At 45.3% G+C, this 23,866-nt stretch overlaps 1 protein-coding gene across 2 annotated transcripts in view; it reads right to left on the bottom strand.

Annotated features, from left to right (window-relative positions):
• Positions 1-23,866, bottom strand: part of CFAP77 (cilia and flagella associated protein 77) — a 96,131-nt gene that overhangs the window by 6,591 nt on the left and 65,674 nt on the right. The window contains exons 2-5 of one of the 2 annotated variants that reach the window (XM_075834116.1): positions 22,190-22,289; positions 20,975-21,197; positions 3,212-3,317; positions 193-294 (exon numbers count right to left, since the gene is read on the bottom strand). In XM_075834116.1, coding sequence (XP_075690231.1) covers positions 193-294; positions 3,212-3,317; positions 20,975-21,197; positions 22,190-22,289 — 531 coding nt within the window. The remainder of the gene's footprint in view (positions 1-192; positions 295-3,211; positions 3,318-20,974; positions 21,198-22,189; positions 22,290-23,866) is intronic. The other variant, XM_075834117.1, reaches the window with a different exon arrangement.

Raw genomic sequence — 23,866 nt, 5'->3', positions numbered from 1 at the left:
TGAAACACTGTAACAAAACCCTCACTGTGTATTGGGTCTGTGAAGGTTTTAAACCTCCTAGATATAAACAAAAAAAAATCCCATTTATTGACTGCAAGCAGATATAGTGAAAATGGTGTTTAGTTCCTGCAGAACGAAGGTATAAAATGCACTATTTACGTTTTTCTGAAGAAATAGTGAAATGCTACAAACCTTCTCAAACTGTGGCAGCTTCCAGAGTGGAGCGGGGTCCGCGGGCGGCTGGTACCTCCGGAGCAGTGTGGTCCTCGTGTCCTGGACCCTCCGCAGCTGGATCTGGGGATGAGATACGGACGTTAGTGGACAATCGAGGAAAGAGCTGGAACTCATCGTCCAGCCAGGATTTATCGCTACATTGTAGATCAGAAGAATTCTGGAACACTAGAATTATTTATTACAGAATTGCAAAAATATCAAAGAGTATAAGAGGTTCAAAGTCAAATTCCTGGCGTCTTGTCACTATTCTGCTGGTGGAGTCACTGTGTACATACATTACATTACTTATCCTGTACTGATCCTGAGTTACATCCTGTATTATACTCCAGAGCTGCACTCACTATTCTGCTGCTGGAGTCACTGTGTACATACATTACTTATCCTGTACTGATCCTGAGTTACATCCTGTATTATACTCCAGAGCTGCACTCACTATTCTGCTGGTGGAGTCACTGTGTACATACATTACATTACTTATCCTGTACTGACCCTGAGTTATATCCTGTATTATACTCCAGAGCTGCACTCACTATTCTGCTGGTAGAGTCACTGTGTACATAAATTACATTACTTATCCTGTACTGATCCTGAGTTACATCCTGTATTGTACGCCAGAGCTGCACTCACTATTCTGCTGGTGGAGTCACTGTGTACATACATTACATTACTTATCCTGTACTGATCCTGAGTTATATCCTGTATTATACTCCAGAGCTGCATTCACTATTCTGCTGGTGGAGTCACTGTGTACATACATTACATTACTTATCCTGTACTGATCCTGAGTTACATCCTGTATTATACTCCAGAGCTGCACTCACTATTCTGCTGGTGGAGTCACTGTGTACATACATTACATTACTTATCCTGTACTGATCCTGAGTTATATCCTGTATTATACTCCAGAGCTGCACTCACTATTCTGCTGGTGGAGTCACTGTGTACATACATTACATTACTTATCCTGTACTGATCCTGAGTTATATCCTGTATTATACTCCAGAGCTGCACTCACTATTCTGCCGGTGGAGTCACTGTGTACATACATTACATTACTTATCCTGTACTGATCCTGAGTTATATCCTGTATTATACTCCAGAGCTGCACTCACTATTCTGCCGGTGGAGTCACTGTGTACATACATTACATTACTTATCCTGTACTGATCCTGAGTTACATCCTGTATTATACTCCAGAGCTGCACTCGCTATTCTGCTGGTGGAGTCACTGTGTACATACATTACATTACTTATCCTGTACTGATCCTGAGTTACATCCTGTATTATACTCCAGAGCTGCACTCACTATTCTGCTGGTGGAGTCACTGTGTACATACATTACATTACTTATCCTGTACTGATCCTGAGTTATATCCTGTATTATACTCCAGAGCTGCACTCACTATTCTGCTGGTGGAGTCACTGTGTACATACATTACATTACTTATCCTGTACTGATCCTGAGTTATATCCTGTATTATACTCCAGAGCTGCACTCACTATTCTGCTGGTGGAGTCACTGTGTACATACACTACTTATCCTGTACTGATCCTGAGTTACATCCTGTATTATATTGTGTATTATGTACCGGGTGACTCCACCAGCAGAATAGTGAGTACAGCTCTGGAGTATAATACAGGATATAACTCAGGATCAGTACAGGATAAGTAATGTATGTACACAGTGACTCCACCAGCAGAATAGTGAGTGCAGCTCTGGAGTATAATACAGGATGTAACTCGGGATAAGTCACAGGGACTCTGCTGTTTATTAGATGATGTGGTTTCTGTTGTACACCCGGTGTATATATAATATCACTGCTTTCAATAGTAGAAGTATAAGAATTCTGCGTTTCCTACGTCCGGGTGATCGGCAGTGACGGGTGATCTCGCGGTCTCCATCTTACAGGAGGGTATAACCCCCCCCCCCATCCTCCACACACAACAAGCTACTTGTCATATTAAAAAATGATCCTCCCATTCTCCTCCGGTTGTAAGTAATCTCCTGACATGTCAGCCGTAAACTCGCTGCTAATTACACAATCCGCGCCTCCCTGCACTTATACCATAAAACATCATATGCAGATGCTGTAAACGCCACAGAAATTGGTTATTACCCCATTAATGACGCTCTTATTCCTGCCATTACCATATAAACCAGTCATTGGCCGCTCTTAAAGGCCATTTAAATATTACCAGACGCCTCAGACCGGCATAAAACGTCTTTTTCCCTTCTAACCGCCCAAACGTTAATCCCAGTTAACACTTATTATGCCAGTTTAGCAAAAAAATCAAACACGAATCCCCCAACGCTATCCTCATCTAATAGAAGATGGTGGGGGTGCTTAAAGGGGACGTTCAGCTAATAAGAGTTCCGATGTTACACATAGGCTGAAAGCTACAGGCATTACAGTCCCTGGCATTGGAGGGCCACAGTTAGTGATGGTTGGTAGTGTACTGATGAGCGTTATCCCCAAAAACTGTGCCTACCTCAAAAACTCCTTAAAATTTTCTCCTCAATGGAGATGTAGCAGAATGAATATAGAGAAAACCCTTTTATTGCATATTAAAATTGTGAAAACCGTTTTTTAATATCTATCTTCTGGGCCAAGTTATGACCATTTGAGTAAACAGGTCCAGGTCCTGAGGCTGCACTACTGAGAGATTCAGTGCAGTGTTGTCATAAAGTCTATTCAAATCACAAACATTCACACTGGAGGTAGGATGTAAATGTTGATTTGAATCCTTACAAAGAGTCTGTGACAATCTGACAGAGTTCGGAAGTAGACACATGTAGTCATCAGTAGTGCAGCCTCAAGCTTTGGGCCTGTAACTTCAAACGATCATATCTCGGCCTACAAGCGAGATATTAAATAACCGTTTTCACACTTGTAATGTTCGGTAGAGGGCCCAGCAGCGGGCATGCACCTTGGCACTTTCCCCCATACAGCTGGTAACCCTTTGAGTCATCACTTACCTTCTCTTTAGACATGATGCGAAGCGCCTCACTCGCTTGTCTCTGCTGCTCGAGCCAAAGCCGCTGGTACTTGTGCTCAATGAGGTCGTATATGGGTGTGGATGGCCTGAAACAGATGAAGGTTTCCTCATAAGTCCCATGTATTTTTTTTGCTACAATTCCCCCTGATCCCACAACTCCAAATTGCCTGATAACTTTCCAATCCAAAAAGGTTTTAATTTTATAATATTTTGCAGCTTTTTGTGCTCCACTATATGATCGTTCTTAAAGGGACGCTACACCTGCCGCCAGTCATCTCCATGTGCTGTGCATTCTATTATTCCCTGTTATCAGCCATTCCAGGTAATAGCCTGACTGTAGTATGGGACGAGGGACAAAGTGCTAAAAACCTCCAGTAACATTGGCAGCCACCTGTGTGACGGGTATGAGCTGCTATAACGCTCTCGCACTATTATAAGATGCAGAATTTAGGATTACCGGCCCTTTAAGTATGAAGCCGCCAGTTATTTAGCGTATATTTATATATATTCCAGCTCGGTGATGTACGAACTCCCGTCATCAGCTGAACTTGTCCTTTAAGGACCTCGGTTGGTCGGGTTAATACGGGTTATTATAAACTACGGCGGAGCGGTACACGGATATAATAGAAGGATGGAGTCACCGCTGAAGGTTTCCTCTGATTTCAGCGATTGTAACTTGTCCATCCTCGCACTGCTCTGCTGCTGTTGGAAATAGCAGAGTTGGATTTGTCACCCCGCCGTGACGGTTATTACTTAATTATTGCGCTCTGCGGGCAACAGAAACAACTAATCTATAGCCGTGTTGTTCTAATGATGCCGATAAGGGGGGGCCCCGACTCCTACGCAAAGTCTGCAGATCACAAGTGACATCTCTCTCAATGGATGCCAGCGCTGCACTACTTCTGGTCTGGAGTCCGTCTGTCGTGGTGGATCAGCTGCGGCCTTTGTGCTCGCTGCTTTTTATCCACATTCGCTGCACTAATCACTCGTTACAATAATCTACAGACAAGCGAGCAGCAGACGTCCGTGCCCTGTAGCGTGCGGGTGACGGCCGTTCTTATAGGCGGACATATTGCTGGCGCAGAGGAGGAGAAGGGGTCCTTAAAGGTTAAGGGGGGCCCCGCCACCTTCATGTTTCAGAGTCGGATAAGCTAAGTCCTATATATAACCCCACAGTGAATGTAATCTGAGAGAATGAAGCGGCTGTCAAATGACAGCGGCTCTGCCTGATCACAGACCTCAGAATAAGTACAGGAAAGTTAGGCCACATGCACACGACCATATTTTTAATCGATCCATAAATAAATACTGTCCGTAAATACGGATCCGTGGTCGTTTAAAGTCATCCGTAAATCATCCGCAGTTACAGAAGGGTGTCCGTAAATATGGTCCGTAGTTCATCCGTATTTACGGAACCACTAAAAAACAGGGAGGAAACTAGGGTAGTATGCTGGCGTTGCATAGCAACTCTTCCGTAATTATGGCAGCGCCCATAGACTTCTATGGAGAGTTCATGCCGTAATTACGGTAAAAAAAAAAAAGGACGTGTTCTATAATTGCTACGGCATGGACACCCATCCGTAAAAATACGGATAGGTGTCCGATGCCCATACAAATTAATGGGTCCGTATTTACGGATTAAAAATACAGTCGTGTTGGGCCTCATGCACACAACCGTAGCCATGTGCACGGCCGTGATTTTCGGGGCGGCCGGCCGCGGCGTCACCCGCAAGCCGCCCGCAAATCGCGGGCCGTGCACATGGCCGCATCCATTATATTCTATGAGCCTGGACTCCTCGGCCATGCACGGACCGTGGAAACCATGGTCGTGTGTATGGGCCCATAGAAATGAATGGGGCCGCAATTCTCCCGTGGATTTTCGGGGGAATTGCGGTCGCAAAAGCACGTTCGTGTGTATGGGGCCTTAGGCCTTGTTCAGATTTGTCTGATTCAACATTATATTCCTGCGCAGAGGGAAAATCTGGATCAAATCCGATGATAATTATTCAATGACCTGTGTGAACAGAGCCCTGTCATCAGTTTAAAGTACCGCAACAAACTATTGGCCTCCAGGGACTAGACCTCTAAACTAATGGACCCCTGGGACTAGGGCATTAAACCACTGGGCACATAGAAGAGACAGTGACTCTCGGTAGGCACAAAAGAGAGCGTGATCTCTTCGCTATCAGCTCCTGAACAGCACGGGGTCCACACGCTGGTCCTGTCCGGGGGTCCACACGCTGGTCCTGTCGGGGGTCCACACGCTGGTCCTGTCCGGGGGTCCACACGCTGGTCCTGTCCGGGGGTCCACACGCTGGTCCTGTCGGGGGGCCACACGCTGGTCCTGTCCGGGGGTCCTCTACCGTCTGTCCCCACCCCTGGTTGAAAACAAAAATTCTACATCTATGCTTGTCTGGAGGGCTGGTGATATCATGAGACTGGGATATTATGGGGGTATGTGGGCTGTGTATGGCCGGTTTATATAGGTATTGGGGTATTAACGAGCTTCTCTATATCTCTATCTTTATATTACTGTCCTTCCAATAAAAGCGGCAGAAACTGAGGACGGGAACGGAGAGGGAAATCAATCTCATATTTATCCATCCATTGATGGAGGGGTCAAACTGGGCGATTGCCTGTCCCCCCCCCCCCCTCAGCGGGTTTGATGTACTTATCAATCGCCACTGGGCAACCGTACGCTCTGCCTGACCATAGGGAGATCTGTGCGGCTGTTATATGGCGGTTTAGTGTTATGTATGATTGGCGTGACCATAGGGAGATCTGTGCGGCTGTTATATGGCGGTTTAGTGTTATGTATGATTGGCGTGACCATAGGGAGATCTGTGCGGCTGTTATATGGCGGTTTAGTGTTATGTATGATTGGCGTGACCATAGGGAGATCTGTGCGGCCGTTATATGGCGGTGTATTATTGTTTATGATCTGCGGGACCATAGAGTGATCTGTGCGACCATTATATGGCGGTGTAGTCTAATGTATGATCGGCCTGACCATAGAGAGATCTGTGCGGCCGTTATATGGCGGTGTATTATTGTTTATGATCTGCGTGACCATAGAGTGATCTGTGCGGCCGTTATATGGCGGTGTAGTCTAATGTATGATCGGCGTGACCATAGAGAGACCTGTGCGGCCGTTATATGGCGGTGTAGTCTTATGTATGATCGGCCTGACCATAGAGAGACCTGTGCGGCCGTTATATGGCGGTGTAGTCTAATGTATGATCGGCGTGACCATAGAGAGACCTGTGCGGCCGTTATATGGCGGTGTAGTCTTATGTATGATCGGCGTGACCATAGAGAGACCTGTGCGGCCGTTATATGGCGGTGTAGTCCTATGTATGATCGGCAGCTTCTTGTCACAGCCGGACATTGCTGGAGCTCGGAGGTCAGTGGACAGCAGGTATCTAACCCATAGACCACCAGGAATGTCTCCATGAACCGCTGTATACCATGTATATTGGATTAGGGTCTGTATGGTGGCATTATATGGGCGCTCTATGGAGGTATGTTGGCAGTGTATGGCGGCATTACTGTATAAACCTTCTCTATGGTCCTAAACACAAAGTTGTGAAAGTTTTTTTCATAGCCCACCCTTATTATATTAGGGGCATACGCTATCAAATCTGCACTCGCATCCCGTGTACATGAGGCGGGTTTAACCCTGCGGCTGCCAGTCCTCCAGACACCGCTCCCCTGGCTGCAGCGAGAAGGTTAAGCCACTTACTGGAAACATAAAAGTGGGATCATGGGATACCATCCATCTGGAGCATGTGGGGAGGTAGCGGGCACCAGAGGGCCGCCATAAAGTGGAAAATTAGACTCGGAGAAAGCATTAAACTGACACCTTCTTACGAGGGTTGCGTGCGCCCGTATGAAAGCTGACACTTCGGATTTGTGTGTTCGCTCGCCTTCTTTGCCAAATAAAGCTCCGCCGAGGATAGAAGGGGCGCCATTTATGGCAGGTCATCATCATATACGCCAGCTCATTAAAACTTTGAGCTAAAAAAAATAAAATAATAAAATAACAGGAAAAAGTTGCGGCGAGGCGAAGGAGTCATCGGAGGCCGCGGAGGGAGGAGAGATACAACGCGCCTTGAAAGGTGTTTGAGAAGCGAGCCGCGGCTCTGACAAACTGGATTTTTAGTATGCCTCTCCGTTCACTGTGGGCAAAAATAATTGGTCATCAGTGACTACTAATTCGGTTCAGTAGCCAGAGGCAATTTTTTTCTTGCGAGGAAATCAATGACAGCACTGAGGCCTTTTCAGCGTGATTCGGCTCATGGCGCGGGCCTGATTTAGCTCTTGATAAGTCTTCCGCTCCAGACAGCTATTTTGTTCAAGTAACATTACAATCTCTCTCTCTCTCTCTATATATATATATATAAAAGGGGTGGGCGGGGGAGGGGTGACGGCATATTCTTATCTCCACATTACTAGGACGATGGGGGGGGGGGGGGGGTCACCTGCCAAACCCTACGAAGTGACAGAATTAATAGTGTCGTTTGACGCGTCGACGAGTCCAAGTGTAAATGTTTTTGAATTCTTTTTTTATTCCTCGGTACAAATTCCCTGTCCGTCCTCTTTCTAGTCCGATTACAGTGGTCCTTGTGACACCGCAGGCCAGATTCCCCAAGTCTGAAGCAACATTTTTTTTTTAATTATTGATTTTTTTTTAACCCCGTATGGGACGTGCGGAGGTCTCAACCATAGCAAAGTGTTTCACTGTAATACAGCACGGTACGAGCGACCAAATAACGGAGCCGTGATACAGCCATGTGCATGAGGCCTTGTCAACCCAGGCCAGGCCAGCCTCTCTTCTTAAAGGAACAGGAAGGGGTTAAAAAGGTGTTTGATGCCCAACCATGGCTGGATTTATAGAAAATGGGTGCCCTGGGCAACAAGCAATGCAGCCCCCCTCGTAGCCACGTCTAGAAAACTCAGCCCACATAATACCGCCATATAGTGCCAAGATAATACTGCTGTATACAGCCCACATAATATTCTCATAGTGCCAAGATAATACCGCCATATACAGAAAACATAAAACCCCCATATAGTGCCAAGATAATACTGCTGTATACAGCCCACATAATACCGCCATATAGTGCCAAGATAATACTGCCATATACAGCCCACATAATACTGCCATATACAGCCCACATAATACCGCCATATAGTGCCAAGATAATACTGCTGTATACAGCCCACATAATATTCTCATAGTGCCAAGATAATACTGCCATATACAGCCCACATAATACCGCCATATAGTGCCAAGATAATACTGCTGTATACAGCCCACATAATATTCTCATAGTGCCTAGATAATACTGCCATATACAGCCCACATAATACCACCATATAGTGCCAAGATAATACTGCTGTATACAGCCCACATAATACCGCCATATAGTGCCAAGATAATACTGCCATATACAGCCCACATAATACTGCCATATACAGCCCACATAATACCGCCATATAGTGCCAAGATAATACTGCTGTATACAGCCCACATAATATTCTCATAGTGCCAAGATAATACTGCCATATACAGCCCACATAATACCGCCATATAGTGTCAAGATAATACTGCTGTATACAGCCCACATAATATTCTCATAGTGCCAAGATAATACTGCCATATACAGCCCACATAATACCGCCATATAGTGCCAAGATAATACTGCCATATACAGCCCACATAATATTCTCATAGTGCCAAGATAATACTGCCATATACAGCCCACATAATACTGCCATATAGTGCCAGGATAATACTGCCATATACAGCCCACATAATACCGCCATATAGTGCCAAGATAATACTGCTGTATACAGCCCACATAATATTCTCATAGTGCCAAGATAATACTGCCATATACAGCCCACATAATACCGCCATATAGTGTCAAGATAATACTGCCATATACAGCCCACATAATATTCTCATAGTGCCTAGATAATACTGCCATATACAGCCCACATAATACCACCATATAGTGCCAAGATAATACTGCCATATACAGCCCACGTAATACCCTCATATAGTGCCAAGATAATACTGCCATATACAGCCCACATAATACCACCATATAGTGCCAAGATAATACTGCCATATACAGCCCACATAATACCACCATATAGTGCCAAGATAATACTGCCATATACAGCCCACAAAATACCACCATATAGTGCCAAGATAATACTGCCATATACATCCCACAAAATACACTCATATAGTGCCAAGATAATACTGCCATACACGGCCCACATAATATCCTCATAGTGCCAAGATAATACTGCCATATACAGCCCACATAACACTGCCATATACAGCCCACATAACACTGCCATATACAGCCCACATAATACTGCCATATAGTGCCAGGATAATACTGCCATATACAGCCCCCATAATACCGCCATATAGTGCCAAGATAATACTGCCATATACAGCCCACATAATACCACCATATAGTGCCAGGATAATACTGCCATATACAGCCCCCATAATACCGCCATATAGTGCCAAGATAATACTGCCATATACAGCCCACGCAATACCCTCATATAGTGCCAAGATAATACTGCCATATACAGCCCACATAATACCACCATATAGTGCCAAGATAATACTGCCATATACAGCCCACATAATACTGCCATATACAGCCCACATAATACCGCCATATAGTGCCAAGATAATACTGCCATATACAGCCCACATAATACTGCCATATACAGCCCACATAATACCGCCATATAGTGCCAAGATAATACTGCTGTATACAGCCCACATAATATTCTCATAGTGCCAAGATAATACTGCCATATACAGCCCACATAATACCACCATATAGTGCCAAGATAATACTGCCATATACAGCCCACATAATACCACCATATAGTGCCAAGATAATACTGCCATATACAGCCCACAAAATACCACCATATAGTGCCAAGATAATACTGCCATATACATCCCACAAAATACACTCATATAGTGCCAAGATAATACTGCCATACACGGCCCACATAATATCCTCATAGTGCCAAGATAATACTGCCATATACAGCCCACATAACACTGCCATATACAGCCCACATAACACTGCCATATACAGCCCACATAATACTGCCATATAGTGCCAGGATAATACTGCCATATACAGCCCCCATAATACCGCCATATAGTGCCAAGATAATACTGCCATATACAGCCCACATAATACCGCCATATAGTGCCAAGATAATACTGCCATATACAGCCCACGCAATACCCTCATATAGTGCCAAGATAATACTGCCATATACAGCCCACATAATACTGCCATATAGTGCCAAGATAATACCGCCATATACAGCCCACATAATACTGCCATATACAGCCCACATAATACCACCATATACAGCCCACATAATACTGCCATATACAGCCCACATAATACCGCAATATACAGCCCACATAATACTGCCATATACAGCCCACATAATACCGCCATATACAGCCCACATAATACTGCCATATACAGCCCACATAATACTGCCATATACAGCCCACATAATACTGCCATATAGTGCCAAGATAATACTGCCATATACAGCCCACATAATACTGCAATATAGTGCCAAGATAATACTGCCATATACAGCCCACATAATACCACAGTAAAGTGCTAAATAACACAGGGTGGTCTTGGTTAGTCCTTCGGGTTCCCGTTCTCAGGGGCCCCCCAAATAATAGTTAAGCTTGCCACTCCCTAAAACCAACCTGGGCCCAAACTCTTAGGAGTAAAGCGTGTCATAAACGGTTGTAGTAACATGGGAATTTTAACAAACATTATGTAAATATATATATTTATTATTATATAAGCTGCACTACCACAAACAACCACTAGAGACATTCTGAGCAGCATCATTACTACTAGTAATTTGTACATTACAACAGTCAGGAGTCGTACATACGGCATGAGAAGAATGACCTGTAGGGGGCAGCATTTCATCTGCTCGCTGCCTCTAGTAACATCTTATATTACGGCCGGAATACACAGTACGGACACGTTGACTCTCGTACACAATACAGATATCTGGCATCTCGGTGATCTGTCCAACCCCCCCCCATTCAATTACCCCAGGAACAATGGCGACACCTGTCTATCCGTCCAGCTGATGCCTTGTTCCTGTAGCGCACAGCAGGAAATCTACAGTCGTGTTATTACAGCTCAGGTAAAGACGGTCGTAACCACCTGTAAGGCCGGTCTGTCCCTTCCTATAATTGTTCCCCATTGGCCGGAGGATCTGTCGGCTCCAACAAACACTGAGCCAAGGAAAGTAAGTGGAGCGCTTATCCGTATTCAAGGCGGCTCCTGCCGCTAATTAGTAAAGAGACCACTGGGCTTTCATGGGGCGAGCGCTGCTCTGGATTATTTTTTTTGGTTAATTGTTCCGTGCATAAAGAAGCCTAATGACAGTGGAGGGAGACGACGCAAGATCTGTACAGGAAGGACCCTGGCAATTTATCGAGGCTTTCCCCACATTACCTTCAATTAGTGTTCTACCGAGATCAGTACAAGACATGGCGGCTGCAACTGTGCGGCTCAGACTCAAGTAGTGAAGATTTTACCCCTATAGATCGTCACTTCTAGTCCAATCCCTTGATTGTTACATCTAGGGCCACCTATACCATATAAGTCACTGGTCTACATTTAACTTGTCCCCTACGGTTTATACCAGCGGTAAACTCTAATATTATTATACCAATACCGGCAGTTACATATAGACATATATTACTTATCCTGTACTGATCCTGAGTTATATCCTGTATTATACTCCAGAGCTGCACTCACTATTCTGCTGGTGGAGTCACTGTGTACATACATTACATTACTTATCCTGTACTGATCCTGAGTTATATCCTGTATTATACTCCAGAGCTGCACTCACTATTCTGCTGGTGGAGTCACTGTGTACATACATTACATTACTTATCCTGTACTGATCCTAAGTTACATCCTGTATTATACTCCAGAGCTGCACTCACTATTCTGCTGGTGGAGTCACTGTGTACATACATTACTTATCCTGTACTGATCCTGCGTTACATCCTGTATTATACTCCAGAGCTGCACTCACTATTCTGCTGGTGGAGTCACTGTGTACATACATCACATTACTTATCCTGTACTGATCCTGAGTTATATCCTGTATTATACTCCAGAGCTGCACTCACTATTCTGCTGGTGGAGTCACTGTGTACATACATCACATTACTTATCCTGTACTGATCCTGAGTTACATCCTGTATTATACGCCAGAGCTGCACTCACTATTCTGCTGGTGGAGTCACTGTGTACACACATTACATTACATATCCTGTACTGATCCTGAGTTACATCCTGTATTATGCTCCAGAGCTGCGCTCACTATTCTGCTGGTGGAGTCACTGTGCACATACATTACATTACTTATCCTGTACTGATCCTGAGTTACATCCTGTATTATACTCCAGAGCTGCGCTCACTATTCTGCTGGTGGAGTCACTGTGCACATACATTACATTACTTATCCTGTACTGATCCTGCGTTACATCCTGTATTATACTCCAGAGCTGCACTCACTATTCTGCTGGTGGAGTCACTGTGTACATACATCACATTACTTATCCTGTACTAATCCTGAGTTACATCCTGTATTATACTCCAGAGCTGCGCTCACTATTCTGCTGGTGGAGTCACTGTGTACATACATTACATTACTTATCCTGTACTGATCCTGAGTTATATCCTGTATTATACTCCAGAGCTGCACTCACTATTCTGCTGGTGGAGTCACTGTGCACATACATTACATTACTTATCCTGTACTGATCCTGAGTTACATCCTGTATTATACTCCAGAGCTGCGCTCACTATTCTGCTGGTGGAGTCACTGTGCACATACATTACATTACTTATCCTGTACTGATCCTGAGTTATATCCTGTATTATACTCCAGAGCTGCACTCACTATTCTGCTGGTGGAGTCACTGTGTACATACATTACATTACATTACTTATCCTGTACTGATCCTGAGTTACATCCTGTATTATACTCCAGAGCTGCACTCACTATTCTGCTGGTGGAGTCACTGTGTACATACATTACATTACTTATCCTGTACTGATCCTGAGTTACAGCCTGCATTATACTCCAGAGCTGCACTCACTATTCTGCTGGTGGAGTCACTGTGTACATACATTACATTACTTATCCTGAGTTACATCCTGTATTATACTCCAGAGCTGCACTCACTATTCTGCTGGTGGAGTCACTGTGTACATACATTACTTATCCTGTACTGATCCTGAGTTACATCCTGTATTATACTCCAGAGCTGCACTCACTATTCTGCTGGTGGAGTCACTGTGTACATACATTACATTACTTATCCTGTACTGACCCTGAGTTACATCCTGTATTGTACTCCAGAGCTGTGCTCACTATTCTGCAGGTGGAGTCAGTAGCAGCTAGGAAGACTTGTGTGACAACCCCCTGTGGAAGCTGCTAAAGGCTCATTTGCATTGGTTAATTATTTTTCCATATTGCTGGTTTCCAAAAACGACAGTAATTGACTGCACGACTAGTAAATGTCGCTTTCGGGGGAGTCTTCGCTGGGTAATAATGATCCTACTCGCCCCCATGGAAATGAGTAACAGATCCTTGGTAAGGACTTTATAGAGCCTTACGAATGATCAGGGTTTTCAAAGTTGTTCCATGTAAACCAGCACCACAAATGGATTCTATTCTTATTATAGACCGCGGAGCCTTCCGGAATTCTTAAGTCGATCACTTGAGATCGCTGGTGACCAACCTTGTGCCAGGGACAAGGGATCGGGCATGCTTACCACGCCTGACCCCCAACATACACGAGATTGTCACCAGAACCACCTGCAGTCATTTCTCCTGTCACTTTATGGCTGTATGAAGGGAAGCAGAGGATCTGGAGCTCTGTGTCAGGAAGATGGAGCCATCAGAGGGAATGAAACTAATCACAGGATTTTAGGTCTGTTTGGAGCAATTCTAGAAAGGATGATGTACCCACCGCTTCACCCCCGCAGATAATACCATCAGGAATATTAGTTGTTAACCCCTCCGCCACCCGAGCTCTTCAGAGTTATTGGGTAATAAAATGGATCAGAAAGGATTCCAAAAACATGGCTAAATAGCGCCACCCCTGTCCACAGACTGTGCGTGGTATTGCAGCTCAGCACCATTCACTTCATTTCAGCTTCGCAGTGATCGGATCTGATTATGAGCATTTACATGACGTGATTATCGCCAATAATCGCCACGTGTAAACCTCCGCTTCGTACAGCGGCGAGCGCTTCATATAGCATCTCCGGTGCCGCGTTCCACCTGCCGCTTCCTCTTACACGAGCGAGACCTTGTAAGGATCAGACGTTACAGCAAGAAATCCTGGATGCTGATTGGAGCGTCCCCCATGGGGGCATCTGGGACGCTGGCACAGGCTCGTTAGTGCTGACCTTGGCATGGGTTCTGGTGGCTGATGGATAGGGTACCCGGCCGGACAAAGCCCTGGGGACCCCCTCAATGTATCTATTATTGTCCCATCAGCGCCTCCCATGACCCCTCCCCAGTTGTGAATGCCACCGGCATCAGGGAGAGTATAAATCTATGTCCGATTGTGAGGAGCGGGGAGGGGGCCGCAAATGAAAAATGGCCTTTTTATGACTAGTACAACAAAGCGGGAGGATGGGGAGAACACAGCGCCATTAACCCCCTGTGCGCCTAGCAGCAATATGGATCTGGAGGCCCCTGATTTTACACATAATACAATTTCCATCCATTTGGCTCCTGGTGGTCTGGACATTCTGGTAATCCGGCAAGTGACAAACACACGTGTCAGATCAGCAGGAAGAGGATCACACGCCAGCATGTAAAGTTACGGAATTTCATTTCAGGCATGGTGAGCCGCTGCGTCTAGTTATCTATGATGTGTGATACAGTCTGCTGAGCCGTGTATCTAATCATATCATGTGTGATACTGTATCTAATCCTATCATGTGTGATACGGTCTGGGGAGCTGTGTATCTAATCCTATCATGTGTGATACTGTGCTGAGCTGTGTATCTAATCCTATCATGTGTGATACGCTTTGCAGGACTGTGTATCTAATCCTCAGGTGTGATACTGTCTGCAGAGCTGTGTATCTAAGCCTATCATGTGTGATACCGACTGCTAAGCCTCTGTATCTAATCCTATCATGTGTGATACGCTTTGTATCCTGTGTAATACTGTCTGCTGAGCCGTGTATCTAATCATATCATGTGTGATACTGTATCTAATCCTATCATGTGTGATACGGTCTGGGGAGCTGTGTATCTAATCCTATCATGTGTGATACTGTCTGCTGAGCCGTGTATCTAATCCTATCGTGTGATACTGTCTGCTGAGCTGTGTATCTAATCCGATCATGTGTGATACTGTCTGCTGAGCTGTGTATCTAATCCTATCATGTGTGATACGGTTTGCTGAGCTGTGTATCTAATCCTATCATGTGTGATACTGTCTGCTGAGCTGTGTATCTAATCCTATCATGTGTGATACTGTCTGCTGAGCTGTGTATCTAATCCTATCATGTGTGATACGGTTTGCTGAGCTGTGTATCTAATCCTATCATGTGTGATACTGTCTGCTGAGCTGTGTATCTAATCCTATCATGTGTGATACTGTCTGCTGAGCCGTGTATCTAATCCTATCATGTGTGATACTGTCTGCTGAGCCGTGTATCTAATCCTATCATGTGTGATACTGTCTGCTGAGCCGTGTATCTAATCCTATCATGTGTGATACTGTCTGCTGAGCCGTGTATCTAATCTTGTCATGTAAAGTGACGTTTCATGATGAGGGTGATACCATTCCTGGTTGTACTAGGTAAGAAATACAAAAAAATCTCGCGTCGTTTGAGCGTTTCTCGGATAGATCTGTCAGTCACGATTCCCCGTGTTGAGGTTTTATTCGCAGGACGGGACTGACAGCTTCAGAGGTTTGTGACAGGTCTGACTGACAGCTGCGCATTTCTGCAAGATTGTTCACGTTTCCATTGGCGCTGGCAACAGTTTATACGAGATTCTATAATAGAGACAACACAGGCGACTCCACCTGCTGAAGAACTACAAATCCCAGCATATCTGTCCTGTATGTTTAGGCATCATGTGAAAAATACATCACATGATTTCTGTTTCTCTAGCTGACTGGCAGAGAATGCAGAGTTTGTATTTCCAGAACAGTTGGAGTGTTATTGGTTGCCTCACCCAGCTGGTAAATATAGGTATCAAGAGATTAAATGTTCATAATGCGAAAAAACGTACACCAGCAGAGGGCGACGCGGAGCGTTATCTGGGTACAATACATATTTCCATCGTTGCTGCAATATCCGGCTCTGCGTAAGTGGAGATGTAGTGAAGCTGCAGCCATGGAAGATCAGCGGGGAGATCAGCGTCCCACACAATGAAATCACTAGATAATATGTAAATAATGAAATTATTGAATAGACTTTTTGAATTCCTCACCATTTTCAAGATCTCTGTTTGCATATTCTTGCTTAAATCCAGAGGCTAAAAACCTGTACCTAATACTTCTCGCAGCTGAAGGTTTGTTACAATTGTATCAGTCTAGACCGGTGTTTACCAAACTGTGGGTTGCGACCCCTTGGAGGGTCATGTGAAGACCTCCAGGGGGTCGCGAGCCACTCACGGATGTTCCGGTTCCAACTGTATCTGCGTCCTCAGGACATTGAATCCAATGCTAGAGCAGGGAGTTGACGGCTCCCTGCTCCAGCATTTACTTTGCTGTGAGCGTCTGAGCAGACGGGCGTGATGTAGTGACATCATCGCGCCTGTCTGGGTCGAGTCACACACTGCACAGACCGGAGGAGCAGAAGAATCTTCTACACTCGTCGTGGGATCGGCGTAAGTTTGGGATCCATTTCTCTGGCCAATCTTCTGTGATCTGAACACCGCAACAGCACAAATCTCCGTCCTGTCCCGGACTCTTGATACCTGCAGGACAGGAGAGAGACTAGTGCTGCTGATATATGGAGATCAAGAGGACTGCCTGGACTACATACACAGTAACAAACACTCAGCTGTGTTTCCATTCACTGAATGTAATTTGTGTACAGCAATCAGAGTTCTTAAATTATTTGGATTCAAAACCCAATTTATATTATAAAGTTGTACAAAGTGTAACTCAAACTTTGATGTTTTAAGTCCATAATTCGGTGCTTTATCATCTACTAATATATCTTTATAGCGGTCGGAGTTCTGTTATTCTTATACAGAGCTCCAAATCCCCTGCGTAGACCGTTACATGATAGAATCCTGGCTACCTGCAGCCACCACTAGGGGGAGCTCTCTGGAGATGGAATTACTCAGCCCCTATTGATCTCATGAATAGGTGGGTTCGTAGTCAGCTCCTCCCAGTACTGGGCAGAATTTTGAACCCCATAGAAATATATTAAACACAGAATTTTGGACCTAAAAAATTAAATTATGTTTATAGTTGGAGCAGAAGAAAACCCTTTAAGGAGGTCCATGAAGGGTGATAAGAGCCAAACCCTTGGGGGAGAGGGGGCTATATAGTTGGCGTTCTTACTCACCTGTGGGTGGGAGCTTTTACCCTTCATGAGTATCTAAAAAAAATGTTAAAGTAGTGATAGCGGCTCCCACTATACCGCCCCCTAGAGGTGGGAGGACTCTACAGTACTTATTCTTTACATTAAGTTAAGGGAATTGTCTAGGATTAGAAAAACATGGCTGTTAATTCTAGAAACAGCGTCACACTTGTCCTTGAGTTGTGTCTGGTATTACCGCTCAGCTCCATGGAGATGAATGTGGCTGAGCTGCAGTACCACAAGCAACCTGTGACAAATGCGGCGCTGTTTTTGGAAGAATGGCTTTTGGGCCCCCACAGACACCAAGGCCTGGGTGCCACAGCTACCACTGCACCCCTTGTAGTTAGGCCCCTGGCACTTTTTGCGAAACCACTTGGAAGTAAGAAATGTGTAGCTCCCCCTACTGGCGCTGGTTAATTCCACAACACCGGCCGTATCCCAGCGTAGGAGGGTCCATCAGCGCGACTAAGGTCCTGCATACCATAGAGACAGACCATGCTGAAGCTTTGGGGCCCTTGGAGGGAGGGGACCCAGCCCCTTCCTCTTTGCTATTGGTTGGCTAGACCCAGTATAAGAGGAACTGCATTATTAGACCAGGAGAAGGGAATTGACCCACGGGTCATACAAAGGAGCAAACACCAAATCCTGGCACCATAATGAGGGGGCCCAACCTGATCTATGCTATGGGGCCCCCTTTCTATGTATGCAAATGAGCAGGACCCTCCAGCAATAGTGAGGGTGATGGGGCCAATCTGGGCGGGGCCCCTCACTAGACCCCATTGCCTTATACATGTTTTATTCCAAGTGTCCCCTTTTTATTATTTTATGGCCACAATCTTTACTAAACCCGCTGACATTTATCTGGGGCCGGCTGACCGCCGGGCGCCTTTTATCGCGGCCCGTGCCGCCATCACTTCCACGATTTAACCTCCATTTACGAAGGAATAAAGCAGAATTGATGCTGATTTGGGTCGGCTCAGGGGATACTTTTGATCCATAAAAGGCCTCTTTGCGGGCAATTTGCGGCGCGGGGCTGTCACACGGCGGCGGCTCCCGGCTGATCATGATAAAGCTTTATGGCCGCGCCATTCGCATCTTACAGCGACGTAATGGAACGGATTCATTTGGCTGCAATTAATGTTAATGTCGGCTATGAAAATTGTCATTAAATACCATTTTAAAATCCATTCAATTTACATCTGCGGAGCCCCATCCACTATCCGGAGAAATCTACACGGCTATTTAACCCTCTGGTTACTTTAGAGCTGCAAATACAGTCCTAATATAGAGGAGGAGAAGTCCATGTGTGAACGCGCCCCGATAATTAACCTGCGCTCAGTCCTGTTCAGCTGTTTCTTAGTCATATCTGCGTCTGGGAAAGTTGGGTGACAAGCAATATGGCCGCCATTCCAGCTCCTACATGCTTGTGACCTGTCTTTTGCAGGCTCTTGAGATGTATGCCCTAAAATTGGGCTGATTTGACAGGCAGGACAATCCCTATAGTAATATAAATATATAAAATAGAAGTCCTTGGATTAAGGCGGGTTTCACATGTCCGTCCCCCCCTTCATTGCTAATGAGCTGACCCAGAACACCATAGCGTTATATAGTTCTCTAGGTTCGGCTCATTAATACCATAGGGGAAGACACATTACAGGCACAATATTCAGACACCCCCCTGCGGTTCTAATGAACTGACCCAGCTCACCATAGGATTACATGGTTATCCAGGTTCGGTTCATTAGCACTACGGGGGTGGTTCAGGTGTTGTAGTAATACAGACAGCCTAAAAAATAACTAAAATAAAACTTGTTTTTGGGAAAGCTGGGTGACCTGGCCGCAATTACTGTTCCCATAGGTGTCATTACCAACCTTTCCCATGTTCCTGAAGGGTAAATCCGCCTTATCACTACAGCAGTACAGTTATATTTGGCGCAGTGTTGCGGTTTCTATACTGGGACTTTTTCAGACGTGGCGTCCTGAGCTCTCGCAGCTCGCACCTGGCCACAAGGTTGTTCCAACTGGGGTAAACTGTTAACTAGGTCAATTTACGTTTCTAAGCGTCCTCTTCAGTCCCCCCCCTCCCGTCTTGGGAACTACAGGCCACCCTCACGAGCTCTTATCTAAAGTGCAGAACAAGAGCTAAAGTGGTCCTAATGCCCTTAATGGTCTCAGGTGCTCGGGGGAGGGGAGAGGGGGGGCGCAGACCGTACAGGTTTATCTATGGGGGTTAGGATGCGATTCGGGGGATCCGCGGGAGTGAAGCACTTTGCTGGGTTGGATCCCGGTGGCCGTGGTTTTCTTCTGAAGACTTTAAAAGGCCACATACCCACGAGATGTAATCGTATCGGCGGGAGATAAGAGGCACGTATTTTCTATCCCGGTAATGGGGAAGAGAACGCTACTTCCTGCGGAGAACACCGGAGCGACTCAACTCCACTGAAACTTCCATTGAACCAACTTTATAAACTTTAATTGGTAGCATGGACTGTACGTAGAAATCCTTTAAATTAAAGAGCACTTCCCCTTTAAATGAAAATAAAAAAAATAAAAAATAAACTTTTGCATTTCCGCCTCCGATTTGCTCTTATGAGGCGTCTTTTAACGTTCTTTCGAGTTGTTTCTGGATTATTTTGTCAGGTGACACGTGTTAGATGACGGCAGCCGTTATTAGAGTTGTCACCCAGCTCTCTATAAACCCTGCATGTTGTGTAGATCGACATCCCCTTGACGCCATCATTCCTACTGCCCTGCCTGAGTGTGTAGTCTCCTGAACTAGGCAGATCAGGATGAACAGAGCTGTCAGCAGTGTCGCATGGAATTCTGGGAAGACGCAGTAACAAATGAACACATGAATATATTATCATTGGTCAGCAGTTCGGTCTATCTTCCAGCAATGTAACAGAAGCGGGGGCTGGGCCATCCTATAGATCATGCCATGGTAGGCGGAGACACTTCCCATACAATATGGCGGCACGTGACATCACTGCGGGTACGTGTTTGGATCGGCAATTACGTAACCTGAAAAAAGCGTGATCTGATCCTTACCTTGTGCAGATGCCAAAGGTCGCGTCTTGCGGCAGGTGCTGACAGCGCTGCTTTACCCGTCCTTCATTGATGGGGCGCCAGATCTTGTGGGTGTTGCGGAAGGCTTGATGTTCGGTCGCTGTGACCAGGCCGGATTTCACCGCTTCCCGGTTCAAGGCGACAAAGTTACTCTCCAGCTTCCTCTGATGAGCCCTCGCCCCGACTGTCTGCCAGTGACCGACGGCTGTTCAAGGAGGAGAAAACAGATGTATGTATGAGTCCGAGACACGGACGGACGGGAGCGAGAGACAGACGGACGGACGGGAGCGAGAGACGGACGGACGGGAGCGAGAGACGGACGGACGGGAGCGAGAGACGGACGGACGGGAGCGAGCGAGGGACGGGAGCGAGCGAGGGACGGACGGGAGCGAGAGACGACGGACGGGAGCGAGAGACGGACGGACGGGAGCGAGAGACGGACGGACGGGAGCGAGAGACGGACGGACGGGAGCGAGAGACGGACGGACTGACGGGAGCGAGAGACTGACGGACGGACGGGAGCGAGAGACGGACGGACGGGAGCGAGAGACGGACGGACGGGAGCGAGAGACTGACGGACGGACGGGAGCGAGCGAGGGACGGACGGGAGCGAGCGAGGGACTGACGGGAGCGAGAGACGGACGGACGGGAGCGAGAGACGAACGGACGGGAGCGAGAGACGGACGGACGGGAGCGAGCGAGGGACGGACGGGAGCGAGCGAGGGACGGACGGGAGCGAGAGACTGACGGACGGACGGGAGCGAGCGAGGGACGGACGGGAGCGAGAGACGGACGGACGGGAGCGAGAGACGGACGGACGGACGGGAGCGAGAGACGGACGGACGGGAGCGAGAGACGGACGGACGGGAGCCCAACAGACGGACAGACCTTCTCAGATACCAGGGTCCAGGTGTAACTGCACCCCCTATCGCTCTGCCCCTGCTAACAAGCCGGTCACATCTGTCTTCACGGTCAGTTCCAGGGTCAAGAAACATAAGCGGTAATGACGCAGGATTACTGACCATGTACATTCACCCCACAGGAACACACACCGGCCATATTGTACATTCAGAGTGTAATCTATGGGTCTACGGTGTTCCGAGATGTGGCGTAACCAGAGTTTACACTGCCAGCAACGTGCCCACTAATGTGTCCCTGTGGGGTCAATACCATCTACTACACAGCGCCGGGTCCTACCTTCCGCCACTCCTCCCTCTCTCAGGAAACTGCTCTGGCCGTACGTGAAGTCTGGTCCCGGGAGAGAATAACATCTCTTCTTTATCTTCCCAAGTTCTGCCTAAAAACGAGAATAAAAACATTTATACAAAAAACAGAAACCACGTCTGTCACAAGACAACATAAAGATCACAGCAAGTGTCACACAAAGCCAAAAACTAACTGAATATCCCGCTCATCAAGTCCTAAAAAGGAGAACAGATATCATGGATGGGGATCAAGTATGACCGGCCGAGAGGAGCGGGGGAAGGGAACTTACAATTGATCTGATCACACAACCGACTCACAAATGTCTCTCACATCGATAAACGAATGAACTTAAATGACAAACTACGCGAACTACATCAGACACAACTAAACTATAATACTGCCCCCTATATACAAGAATATAACTACTATAATACTGCCCCTATATACAAGAATATAACTATTATAATACTGCCTCTATATACAAGAATATAACTACTATAATACTGCCCCTATATACAATATAACTACTATAATACTGCCTCCTATATACAAGAATATAACTACTATAATACTGCCCCTATATACAAGAATATAACTACTATAATACTGCCCCTATATACAAGAATATAACTACTATAATACTGCCTCCTATATACAAGAATATAACTACTATAATACTGCCCCTATATACAAGACTATAACTACTATAATACTGCCCCCTATGTATAAGAATATAACTACTATAATACTGCTCCTTATATACAAGAATATAACTACTATAATACTGCTCCTATATACAAGAATATAACTACTATAATACTGCCTCTATATACAAGAATATAACTACTATAATACTGCCCCCTATATACAAGAATATAACTACTATAATACTGCCCCCTATATACAAGAATATAACTACTATAATACTGCCCCCTATGTAGAAAGAATATAACTACTATAATACTGCTCCTATATACAAGAATATAACTACTATAACACTGCTCCTATATACAAGAATATAACTACTATAATACTGCTCCTATATACAAGAATATAACTACTATAATACTGCCCCCCTATATACAAGAATATAACTACTATAATACTGCCCCCCTATATACAAGAATATAACTACTATAATACTGCCCCCTATATACAAGAATATAACTACTATAATACTGTCCCTATATACAAGAATATAACTACTATAATACTGCCCCATATATACAAGAATACAACTACTATAATACTACCCCCTATATACAAGAATATAACTACTATAACACTGCTCCTATATAGAAGAATATAACTACTATAATACTGCCCCTATATACCAGAATATAACTACTATAATACTGCCCCTGTATACAGGAATATAACTACTATAATACTGCCCCTATATACAAGAATATAACTACTATAATACTGCTCCTATGTACAAGAATATAACTACTATAATACTACTCCTATATACAAGAATATAACTACTATAAATACTGCCCCCTATATACAAGAATATAACTACTATAATACTGCTCCTATATACAAGAATATAACTACTATAATACTGCTCCTATATACAAGAATATAACTACTATAATACTGCCCCTATATACAAGAATATAACTACTATAATACTGCTCCCTATATACAAGAATATAACTATTA

Source organism: Rhinoderma darwinii, chromosome 8 (genome assembly GCF_050947455.1).
Source record: "Rhinoderma darwinii isolate aRhiDar2 chromosome 8, aRhiDar2.hap1, whole genome shotgun sequence".
In the NCBI taxonomy this organism is placed as follows: domain Eukaryota; kingdom Metazoa; phylum Chordata; class Amphibia; order Anura; family Rhinodermatidae; genus Rhinoderma; species Rhinoderma darwinii.
Note: the sequence above shows the minus strand (reverse complement) of the source record. Positions and strands in the feature narration are given on the sequence as shown.